This window comes from Ictalurus punctatus, chromosome 19, assembly GCF_001660625.3.
Source record: "Ictalurus punctatus breed USDA103 chromosome 19, Coco_2.0, whole genome shotgun sequence".
Classification (NCBI taxonomy): domain Eukaryota; kingdom Metazoa; phylum Chordata; class Actinopteri; order Siluriformes; family Ictaluridae; genus Ictalurus; species Ictalurus punctatus.
In genome coordinates this window covers 5,896,849-5,908,959 of record NC_030434.2, presented here as the reverse complement: position 1 = coordinate 5,908,959, position 12,111 = coordinate 5,896,849, and the positions used below count along the sequence as shown (strand labels likewise).

General features: G+C 37.7%; 1 protein-coding gene across 1 annotated transcript; it reads left to right on the top strand.

Moving 5' to 3' along the window:
• The first annotated feature begins 708 nt into the window (after positions 1-708).
• On the top strand, positions 709-10,861 carry LOC108261153 (NLR family CARD domain-containing protein 3). Its single transcript, XM_053688270.1, has 5 exons — positions 709-2,497; positions 6,299-6,493; positions 8,529-8,702; positions 9,223-9,363; positions 10,145-10,861. The coding sequence occupies exons 1-5, from the start codon at positions 771-773 to the stop codon at positions 10,149-10,151; spliced, it is 2,244 nt and encodes a 747-aa protein (XP_053544245.1). The 5' UTR covers positions 709-770; the 3' UTR covers positions 10,152-10,861.
• The last annotated feature ends 1,250 nt before the right edge of the window (positions 10,862-12,111 follow it).

The window sequence follows — 12,111 nt, the reverse complement described above, 5'->3', positions numbered from 1 at the left end:
GTTGAGTTAATATGTGACCTGATTTGTCACTCTTTTTTATATCCATCATTTCATACATACACTAAGTCTACACAGTGGTGAAAGTAATAATAGTGAATAAAATCAAACCAGTTTCATAAAAAATAGCAGAGAATCAGAATCTAAATCAGTGCTATGGGACAGAGAATAACGGACACACACTGTGCATGTCAACATCATCATTGTCCTGGTTATGGAGTCTGTGGTTCTGAAATACGACTTCCAAAATAAGTTTTTATACAAAATTGTGTCTGTATTTATCTCTGTTTAGAAAACATTACCTGTTCATTCAAATTGATTTGTTACAACATTAACATCCTTCAGGAAATAACCTAGAATACCTAGAATTAAAACAGGGCCAGATGAGCACTGTGTTTTTTGAATGTTAATGCACTTAGAAAGAATTATTGCAGAAAAATTAAGGTAAAAGTTTAGACTATAGTGTTTAAGTGATGGAAGTCATCACCTTTAACAGCTACAGTTTTTGTTCACAGTGTTCTACAGAGAGCAGGAGACAGAATAGAAAAGAACATCATCACAGATACAGGGTAAGATCAGAACCAACAACATGACTATGACACTGACACACTGGTATTATAAACCTCTCTGCTGTTATTAACTACTGAGTGATTAGATAATATATAATAGTCCGACCCCATGTCTCACCACATCTTCCTACTTCACCATCTCACAGGCACGACCCAGAATCTGCTGCTGTGAATGAATTCCAGAAAAAGTTCAAATTAAACCTGATGAAGAAGTTTGAGTGTTTGAATGGAGTGATAATAAACCTGGGAAACCAAACACTCCTGAATGAGATCTACACAGAGCTCTACATCACAGAGGGAGACAGTGGAGAAGTCAATACAGAACATGAGGTGAGACAGATCGAGGCAGCATCCAGGAAAATAACAACAGAGGAAACACCAATCAAATGCAACGACATCTTTAAAAACTTATCTGAACAAGACGAACCCATCAGAACTGTGCTGACAAAGGGAGTCGCTGGCATCGGAAAAACAGTCTCTGTGCAGAAGTTCATTCTGGACTGGGCTGAAGGGAAAGCAAATCAGGACATCCACCTCATATTTCCACTTCCTTTCAGAGAGCTGAATTTGATGAAGGATCAGAAACGGAGTCTGATGGAGCTCCTTCATGTCTGTTTTAATGAAACAAAAGAAACAGAAATGTCCAGTTTGGAAAAGGTTCTGTTCATTTTTGACGGATTGGACGAGTGTCGTTTTCCTCTAGATTTCCAGAACACAGTGAGAGTGTGTGATGTAACTGAATCAGCATCAGTGCATGTGCTGCTGATAAACCTGATCAAAGGGAATCTGCTTCCCTCTGCTCTCATCTGGATCACCTCTCGACCAGCAGCAGCTGATCAAATCCCCTCTGAGTGTGTCCATCGAGTCACAGAGGTACGAGGGTTCAATGACCCACAGAAGGAGGAGTACTTCAGGAAGAGAATCAGTGATCAGAGCCTGGCCAATAACATCATCACACACCTGAAGTCATTAAGAAGCCTCTACATCATGTGCCACATCCCAGTCTTCTGCTGGATTTCAGCCACTGTTCTAGAGAGAATGTTGGGTGAAGCAGAGAGTGGAGAGATCCCCAAGACTCTGACTCAAATGTACACACACTTCCTCATCATTCAGACAAACATCATAAGAGTAAAGTACTCAAAGAAGCAGGAGAGTGATGAAGAAATGCTTCTTAAACTGGGAAAACTGGCTTTTCAGCAGCTGAAGAAAGGGAACCTGATCTTCTATGAGGAAGACCTGAGAGAGTGTGGCATTGATGTGAGAGAAGCAGCAGTGTACTCAGGTGTGTGTACGCAGATCTTCAGAGAGGAGTTTGGGCTTCACCAGAGTAAAGTGTACTGCTTTGTTCATCTGAGCATTCAGGAGCACCTCGCAGCTCTGTATGTGCACCTGACATTCATGATAAAAAAGAGAAATGTTCTTATTCAGCATCAGGTCTCTATATGGTGGATGGAAAAAATTACAATCTCAGAGGTACACAAGAGTGCTGTGGATCAGGCCTTAAAAAGTCTGACTGGACATCTGGATCTTTTCCTTCGCTTTCTTCTGGGTCTCTCACTGAAGTCCAATGAGAAACTCTTACAGGACTTAGTAACACAGACAGGAAGTAGCTCCCAGAGCAGAGAGGAAACAGTTCAGTACATTAAGAAGAAGATCAGTGAAGATCTTCCTCCAGAGAAATCCATCAATCTGTTCCACTGTCTGAATGAACTGGGTGATAATTCTCTAGTGGAGGAAATGCAACACTACCTGAAATCTGGAAAACAAAGTGAACTCTCTTCTTCACAGTGGTCTACTCTGGTGTTTGTGTTACTGACATCAGCACAGGAGCTAGAAGAATTTGACCTGAATAAATATTTCAGTTCAGATAAGATAACAGAAACTGTTCTTCTGAAGCTGATGTCTGTGATTGCAGCATCCAGAAAAGCAATGTAAGTAAAGCTGAATATAACTGTTCTACTGTTACAGTGTTAGAACGAGAGAAATTGAAAACATTTTGATAAATATCTACTTTGGGATGTTTTGAATTTAAGGTGATACAGGGTGGAATTAATGCAATTAGATAAATTAGAGAATAAAAATGCATAAACAAATGAATAAGACTGAAGAGCAGGTATTAAATATGTGGAAGTCAGCTGATTTCATTTGAGGAAAAAACACTGAAGTCTTGAAGTTGTGACTTAGTATCCTGAAATATTTTAAAAGATTCTTAATACTATGATTTATTATTACCACAGTAATGCTGGTTTTATGTTGGATATTTGGAAATCTTGTGTTTTTATTTACAAAAACCTTAGCAATATCACACTCACATCTAGAATCTTTTGTAAATGTAAAGAAGAAGATTTTTTTCTTTACATTTTTTTTCTACAAAATTTCTGTTTTACTTGAAGTGGAATTACACAGACGCATGGTATATAAAACTATCTTTATTGCTGTAATACAAAATTACAGAGAAACACAGAAAAGTAGCCTACCGGTAACAAGGCACAGGTGAGAATAATCGTGCGTTAACTGCCAGTTTCCCCGCCTCCTCTCTGTCCTCATCCGATGCTCAACCACACCCCCACTGCCACAGTAGTGTTCTGTTGTGCAGGAGTGTATCACTTACTCTATATATTTTAGCAGAATTCATGTTTTGGTGTCATTTTCTATTTTTCACCCGAACACTACAATACCCAGAATGCAGTACACCAATACCTAATTAAACCATTGGGAGTCCCTACTGTGATCAACCAATATTATATATATTTACACCTGTGCAGCAGCACTTCAAATCAGAGGATTATAAAAGAGACTTGAAAGTGAGTTTCTGGGTCTTCCATTTTCTTTATCAGAAGATGATAAAGAAAACAGAGATTCTGTCTGTATTTAGTAAAAAAAAAAACAGAGAGCAGAGAAGCTCCATGGCCAGAACAAAAGGAAATGAACTGAAATAGGAGAACTTGTTAATATCTGTTAGCAAGTAGGTTAACCCTACTTGACTTACCCATGTAGCTACTAGTAAGATGGCTAGTAAGGTCACTAATGCAAAGGTAAATAATCATGTAACATTGCTAGCTAACATTATGGCAGCTGTTTGTGTTGCTACTAACTTCAGTTATTTGTCTCAGTGTAATTGTGAAAGATCTACAGCTGCTCTCTGCCTCCTGTTGTTCTTTTCTCTGGTGCAGTTCTTCTTCTGTATATTCTGTCTCAAACATGTATGAATGGAGGTCTCTGTGTAACACTAAATCAAAATATCCTCATTCATTCAAGATGCCAGCTCCACAAGCTTATTGTGCTTTTTGAATTATTATTATTTCACTTTAAACGTGCTAAGGCCATAAGCTAAGCTAAGCTAATTGCCGCTTGTACTTTTGCTGCAGATAGGTGGCAGCCATGGCAAACAGCACACACTGCTTCCTCTTTGTCTTATAGGATATGATACATATATACACTGGATTTTTATATACCAACAGTCTCAATACAGAATGTTTTATGTTAGCGGCAAGAATACTGGTTTGTTGTCAAAAGTGGAATGCTAGTTGCGCCACATATGTTACTATGGCAACCAGTAGTAGGAATGTCTACTGCCGACATCATAGTACAGCGACTGGCAACTAGCAGCAATAAAATCACAGTATGTGTGAACGCACCTTCACTCAATCTCATTTTTATGGGCTGCAACTGAAAGCACAAAGAGACTTTGACTAATTACACGCAGGTGAGAATTACCAGCCACTTTGGCAGGTGGACAACAAAGTTAATTTCAGACCCTGGTGATACGTGTCAAAATAACATCCACATGAATACCGGGACCTAAGGCTTTTCAGGAGAACATGCATCCTGGTGCCATCTCCAGGTAAGTGACACACACGCACCCAGCCTTCCAATTGATGTAAAAGAAAACCTGATTCATCAGACCAGGCCATCTTCTTCCATTGCTCCATGGTCCAGTTCTGATGCTCACATGTTCAATGTAGGTGCTTTCAGCAGTGGACAGGGGTCAGCATGGGGACTCTGACCAGTCTGCAGCTACGTAGCCCCATACACAGCAAGCTGTGATACACTGTGTGTTCTGACTCCTTTCTGTCACAACCAGCATTAACTTTTTCAGCAATTGGTGCTACGGTAGCTCTTGTGTGGGATCGGGCCAGATGGGCTAGCTTTCACTCCCCACATGCATCAGTGAGCCTTGGGTGCCGAGTTGTCCTTACTTGGTCCACGTTTTGTAGGTACTGACCACTTCATATGGGGAACACCCCACAAGACCTGGAGATGCTCTGACACAGTCATCTGGCCATCACAATTTGACCCTGAGTCAAAATCACTCAGATGCTTACACTTGCCCATTTTTCCTGCTTCCAACTCATCAACTTTAAGAACTGACTGTTCACCTGCTGCCTAATATATCCCACCCCTTGACAGGTGCCAGTATGACGAAATAATCAAGGTTATTCACTTCACCTGTCAGTACTTTTAAAGGTATGACTGATTGGTGTACGTTACAGCACAGTGAAATTCCTATCTTCACATATCCCAGCTTATTAGGAAGTTTTGGTCGGAGTGCCGGGTCAGTCATGATACAGAGCCCCTGGAGCAAAGGGTCTTGCTCAAGTGCCCTACAGTGGCAGCTGGCAGCTTGGCTAATACTGACAGTGCAAAAAAATATTTCCTAATAGCACCTGAAAATGATTCTTATGTCTCCTGGTTTCATAACAACTCCCAGAATTCCACACCACAACCAAAACACCTGCACTGAACTCCATTTCCCAGCAGCACAATGGACTACAAACTTCACCACATGATCAGTCACATGACCGTTCACCTGATTACTAACTCAGCATTGAGAGTGCCTCTGTTACTAGTTAGACTAAGAGCCTTTCTTTTATGGTGATTTTTTCAGTTTATTGTATTCAGGAAAACTCTTATCATTCAGTCAGATATCTAAAAAAAAAAGTACATAAAAGAAAAATGTATTAAATAAGAGCAACATGGCATATCCTCTTCATTGGAAGTCTGAGGTAAAAGGAACTAAGTGATTCTGCTCTTTAGCCTCTCGGACATGATAATTACCTGCCTTCTGCTCCACAGTAAACTGTACAGTTTGAGTTGTATTCATTGTCAGGGACAGGACTGTATCCCGTCTCACACCTGCACCTCCACAGACACTTGTGTTTCACTGGGAATTTGTGTTGAAGAAATTTTTTAAAAACTGCGTGACTGAGTTACCGTAACCAGGGCAACAATGACGTTGACATGCAAGCTCACACTGTACATGTACATTCTCTTCCTGCTATTTCCTGTGAAATTGGTTTCATTTTATTCACTATTATGTTTCTCTCCACTGTGGAGACTTAGTGTATGTATGAAACGATGTGTACGAGAATACGGGACAAATCACATCCTGTATTAACTCAATATTTTTATTTTTCAGTAGAGGACAATTACATCAACAAGTAGACACAAGAAAGTACAAATTGATACAAACTAATTAATAAAAAGTTTTTTTTTTTCTTTTTTACTGGTTTTGGGTGTGTTTCTTCTTTTTTGTGTGCGTATTTGCCTAATTTAGTACCTAGCGTATAGGAAGAAACAACCCTGGTGATTTAAGCCTTTAAGCATATTGTCTAACTGGTGTCTGTACTTTTAGCATTTCTGAAAATGAGAAGGTTCAGTGAGAGCTGTGAGTACTTGTTTGATAATTTGCACTGATGTTAGTTCATTATGTATTATTTTATTTCCTTCAGTATCAGGTGTGATTCACTTGGAGGGAGAAGTTGGTCAGCTCTGGTCTCAGCGCTCAGCTCAGAAACCACCAATCTGAGAGAACTGCACCTGACTGTGAAAACACTGGATCTGTGTGGGGATAAACTAGGAGACTCAGAATTGAAGAGTCTCTGTGCTGGACTGGAGAATCCTCACTGTAAAGTGGAGACACTGAGGTAAGATCATCTCTCTGAGAGTCACAATAACTCACTAAAAGCAGCAGTTGTATACAGTGTTGTTTTTCACCTGGAATCTCCTGTAATAGTACAACATGCAGAACAGATAGATTAGTCATTAAGTGATAATAATTTCTCTCCAGAATAATTTATACTTTAAATAAATAAATAAATAAATAAATAAATAAATAAATAAATAAATAAATACATAAATAAATGTACTTACAGTTAGATACATGTGCATTAAAAATAGAGATAAACAGAAATCCTTCTACAAAACCTGACTTATTACTTTTAAAGCCAGCAATACTTTAAGAAGCTGCATTGAGTGACGTTGCTCAGTAACATTTCTGCGTGGAGTGTATCCATGTAACAGACTAGTTCAATAAAGAGTTTACCTTCAACAAACTTTCAATAAACCTCTTGGTCTCTGTCTGCTTATGTAACTACGACACTTCACAGAGTGAATCTGCACATTTCCTCACTTCCTGTTGTAGTCTATATAGACTACTGAAAAATGTTGAAAGGCAGTGCAACACTGTTTTGTTTATGTTTGTGTCATTATTGATTGGGAAAGCTGCCCAAAAATATGTGATTTAATTTCACATAGGCTGCTGTACCATTTTGGAACGTTGCAGCTGGTGTTTCATTGAAATTAATTTGTAGTTGTCTTTAATGAGAAAAGCTCCTGTAAAACACAGCAATACAAACATCTCTCATTTTATCAGCCTATTTTCTACAACTAGTTTCATTTTGTGATCTTCTGTTAGATGTATGTTTGTGTGTGTGTGTGTGTGTGTGTGTGTGTGTGTGTGTGTGTGTGTGTGTGTGTGTGTACACTACATAAACAAGTGGCAAATGAACAAATCTTGATTAAAAGACTTTTACCACATTGGCCACTTTTTTTGCAGTCATGAAAGTTCTTTTGAGTGACTGCTGGCTTTTAAGTTTTATTTTCAAACCTGTGCCCACCCTGTTTTACTCAGGCCCACCCACTGTCCAGTTTATGCCCTTGCCACTGAACACTGGTAATGTTTTGGCCAGAAATGTAACAAATTTTTTGTAAATAATAAAATACACATGTTTCATAGTAAGTGAGCTAACGTTACGCTATCCGCTGTGTGTAAATACATAGAACAGTAATTTAGTACATCATAATGATTAAAGAAATGATTTGATAATAGTGGGACTATACCTCGACAGACACACGACGGTTGGTGACAGTGAATTTGTGAATTTGAATACCTGTGTGAATGCAGTGCCAAAGAGTGATGTCATCTCAGTGAATCAAATCTTTTCTCGAAAAACATTCATTTACTGTAAATTCCATTGTTACACCAGTACATGTGAAAAGTGATCATCTTTTTATGTGTTGTGACTCATTGAAACATTTACTCAACTGATTTGTTGAAACACTGAGTCATTCACGACTAAAACACGTCTTATTATCCTAAAATGATCAGGCCTAAATATCAATTAAAAGAGTGTTTAAGCAGTGTGTTTTTCCCGCTCAGAGCAGATCTACCATTTAATTAATTTTGTCGACTACATAACCTGAAGAATGTTTTTTATTTAAATGAAATAAGAAGTCGTCCTGCAGGATAGATTAAGTACTTGTGAACTTTATTTTATTTCTGCAGGAGGTGAGCAGCAGTCCTTCAGGAATTGTAAAGTCCTGCAGTAGTTTTCCCTTGTGCAGCGAGTGTGCTGGAAATTCCTGCATGTTTCTATTGTACTGCTCCATCCTAAACCCTATAGGAAAATCCTGCACAGTTTGTCAATGTGTCCTGCAGGATTTCATCATTCCAGGATTCCAGCAAACATCCTGCAGAAAAATGAAAATCCTGCAGGATTCCTGTAGAGTTTTTTTAAGGGAGCCACTGAACAGTGATAATGTTTTGGTCAGTGATAATTATATCTTGTGATTGGTCAAGAGAGATCAGAAAGTCCAACATGAAAGACACGTCATCATCATAGCAAGTAAACCAAGATAAACATCTGTTGATGAAGAGTGTGTCATTGTGTCTCTCTACAGGTTGCGTGATTGTGGTGTCTCAGATGAAGGCTGTGCTGCTCTGACTTCAGCTCTGAAATCAAACCCCTCACACCTGAGAGAACTGGATCTGTCCTATAATAATGTTGGAGACTCAGGAGTGAAGAGTCTCTCTGCTGTACTGGAGAATCCTCACTGTAAACTGGAGATACTGAGGTAAGATCATCTCTCTGAGAGTCACATGACCTGCTCCTCAGTAAGACACATTCTCTAATAGTGAGACTGAAGCACAAGTTTTAGGTTCATCATCAATGTCCTGAGGAGGAAGATTATTTCTTTTTATTTAACAATAAATCATCAGCGAGTAATCTGGTTTTGAAAAGACATGTGTTAATCCTCTTCAGAATTAATGTTTTATACTTTTATCATTTATCCATTGTACCTTTTAATTCATGACAGTGTTTGTTTTTCATGATGATTCAGACTTTTACTTCCTTCATTCTGTAATAATATAAATATATAGAGAGATATTAGATGAGAGAAACTTAATATAACACTCAGTATGATCATTTTAATTACACTGTTAATTATAATAGAGAGGTGATGTTAAATCCTCATGTCATTCTGAATAATAAAATCATTTTACAAACACATCATCTTTAAAGTAATTCTTAAACCAAGATAAAAAAAAATATATATATGTTGATGAAGAGTGTGTCATTGTGTCTCTCTACAGCTTTTATAAGTGTGGTCTCTCAAATGAAGGCTGTGCTGCTCTGACTTCAGCTCTGAGTTCAAACCCCTCACACCTGAGAGAACTGAATCTGTCCTATAATAATGTAGGAGACTCAGGAGAGAAGCTGTTCTCTGCTATTAAGTATGATGAACATTACAAACTACAGACACTATATTCTATTTAATCAGTTTTTTTCTAACAATTGTCTTTAATGCTGTTTTGTGTTCAGTAAAGTGTGTTGATTTAAAATTCATGTGAAGGTGAAGACAGGGAGTCAGACAGAGTCTACAAAATATCACAAATGAGTGCGTGAGAGTGATTGTAAATGAACACCTGGTCTCCTTGTGACAGCCTGCTATCTCTGACTTCATACTGCTGCTTTTGTCTGAACAAGATGAGCTCTGCTTTTCCCTGTTTCTGATAAGCAGCGCACTTTCTTCTCAACTCTCATTACAGCTAATTAAATGATTATATTTTATGCCACAGATATTTTATTTACGCAGCCACTTTCCTCACTCTGACACTTCTTCCAGCACCCTACCTCCACACCGTGTCTTCTGTCTTTCCTGTAACATTCACCTCGGCTTCTTCTTAAAGTCTGCACTTAAATATAAATGTAGAACAAGAGCTAAATGACACAGTAGTGTTCATTATTTAAAAAACTCCAAAGCCTGTGATTGGATAAGAGCAGTGATGTGATGGGTAAATATCTGCTCATTTTCCTGTTAGAACTTGTGGAAGTTCTCATTTGTTCTCGCTAAATGTTATAACACAGATGTTAGTAAGAATGAAGAAATGTTGAATGATTGATTATAAACAGGAGATGATGTTTCTCTTGGAGCAGAGATGATTACATGTTGATCATGAAGTACCACAGTCCAGTTTGTGGTTATTAATTCACATGTTTTTCTTTTATATTCAGGGTTTGATGGACATCTGTGTGTGTGATGAAGACTCCGGTGTTCCTGCATTTCACTGTTGGGGAATAGAGAACACATTTATAAACACATCACTCATTTAATTGTCAGAGACGTGAGAAGTGTGTGTTCATCGTGCACAGTGAATCAGACTGCACACGATTCTACACTGAGTGTATAACGACCTTTGACCCCTGGATAAAATTCCCCGGACGTCAATCTCATAATAAACCTGAGGGATTATTAGGAACAGCAGGTGAAAATGCACATGAACACGAGCTGAACCCAGTCAGTGGAAGAGATAGCTAAAATGTACAGGAACAGTTTCAAGACAAATTCTCACCTGACAGGATTGGCATCTCAGGAGTTTATCTGATGAAGCCTGTAGGACACTCACTACAAGTCACATTTATTACTTTGTCCTTTGGTTAATTAATGTAGCAGTGCTGTTGTACTAAATATCAACACTCTTGGAACACTATTTATCCAATCAAATTAATGGACCAGAACTAACTGTTGTATGATATAGTATAAATCTTAGGTTATGTGATTTTTCTGTTTCATGTGATTAATATTTGTTTATTATATTGTAATGTTTTATTATCTTTACAGATGTATAGTAAAGCTGTTTTGCTGGATACATAACTAAAATTTAAGTACATAAAATGTCTTGCCTAATTGTATGTATCAAATACATTTTGAAGAAATAAAATGCATAAATTTTATGTTGTTATTTTTGTTGTTTAAAGTGAGTATTTAACAGAAATTTTGAAGCAAAATAATTTTTAAACAGTTCTTCAAAAATAAATGTGTGACAACAAAATATATTGTTCCACTGGGTGTTTTTGTAGGTAAAAGTTATTTTTGTAGTTAAAAATAAATCACCCCAGCATGCTGAGTCAATATCATAACCCAACCTTGCTGAGATAAAACAGTCCAGACTGAGTCGGTCCACATTGTACCTAGCGCTGGATTTCAGAATCGACCAAAACTAGGTTCTGTTTAACTCAGCAATTTTAGAGGGCACCATTTTGAGGAGAGTAATGGGAAGATTGAGGTCCTTAGTCTATAGAATACAGTGGAGCAGGTTAAAGGTATCAATGCACAGAGTAGATGCAGATGGGATTTTCACCAGGATGATACAGTTTGGATGTGTGATAAAGAGAAGCTACTGTGTAATGGCACCACTTTCTCTACTGGACATGGAAACTAACCACAAACACAACTTGTACATTTAAAATACCATCATGGCCAAAATAATTCATTTTATCCTTTTCCATTTACATTGAAAAAATTTTTACTTAAATTTACTTGAATTTACTTGGGTAAATTGTACATGATAATATTTTGCTTGTCTATTTAATTGAAATGTCCAAGGAGGCCAAGGAGTTTGGGCATTTTAGCCGAGCTCTAATTCTGTCTAAACGAACACCTCAGGTGCTGCTATGGAGCTTCTTATGTTCCAATCAATTATTCGATCAACCAATTTGAATATTTCTTTCAACAGAACAAATGTTGTAGAACTGAACAGATTCATTGTGCACATTGAGGTGGTAAGAACTAAACTCATACCGTCTTAAGCTGGTTTTATACTGGATGATGTTTGGCCGATATTACTGTCGCGGACACAAACATACATCACAATGGATAATATTTGATCATGAGTTGAGATCAGTGTTCTTAGAAAGTATAATGTGATGCTCACTGGTGACCCTTTAGTCACGACTCATGAATGTCTTTTTTATCCGTGTATAGTTTAGGTTGGTAATAAATTGAAACTTAATAGTGACCTTTTCAGATATAAATAACAGAGGCCTTTTTGCACTCACATTTAATTTAACACTGGTGATGTCATGAGTAAGAGAAAGGAACAGACAATGCAGTTTTTTACTAGCAAGAAAAGACAAGTAAGTTGAGTAGTTCAGAAAGTATTATTACAAAGTAATAAAGTAATATTACATTCATGTCACTA

Excerpts from the sequence above, each read along its gene's own strand:
- LOC108261153 (XM_053688270.1), top strand. The coding sequence starts at position 771 with ATGAAGAAGTTTGAGTGTTTGAATGGAGTGATAATAAACCTGGGAAAC. Across the intron at positions 2,498-6,298 it reads GCAGCATCCAGAAAAGCAAT|TATCAGGTGTGATTCACTTG; the intron begins GTAAGTAAAGCT and ends TATTTCCTTCAG. Across the intron at positions 6,494-8,528 it reads TGTAAAGTGGAGACACTGAG|GTTGCGTGATTGTGGTGTCT; the intron begins GTAAGATCATCT and ends GTCTCTCTACAG.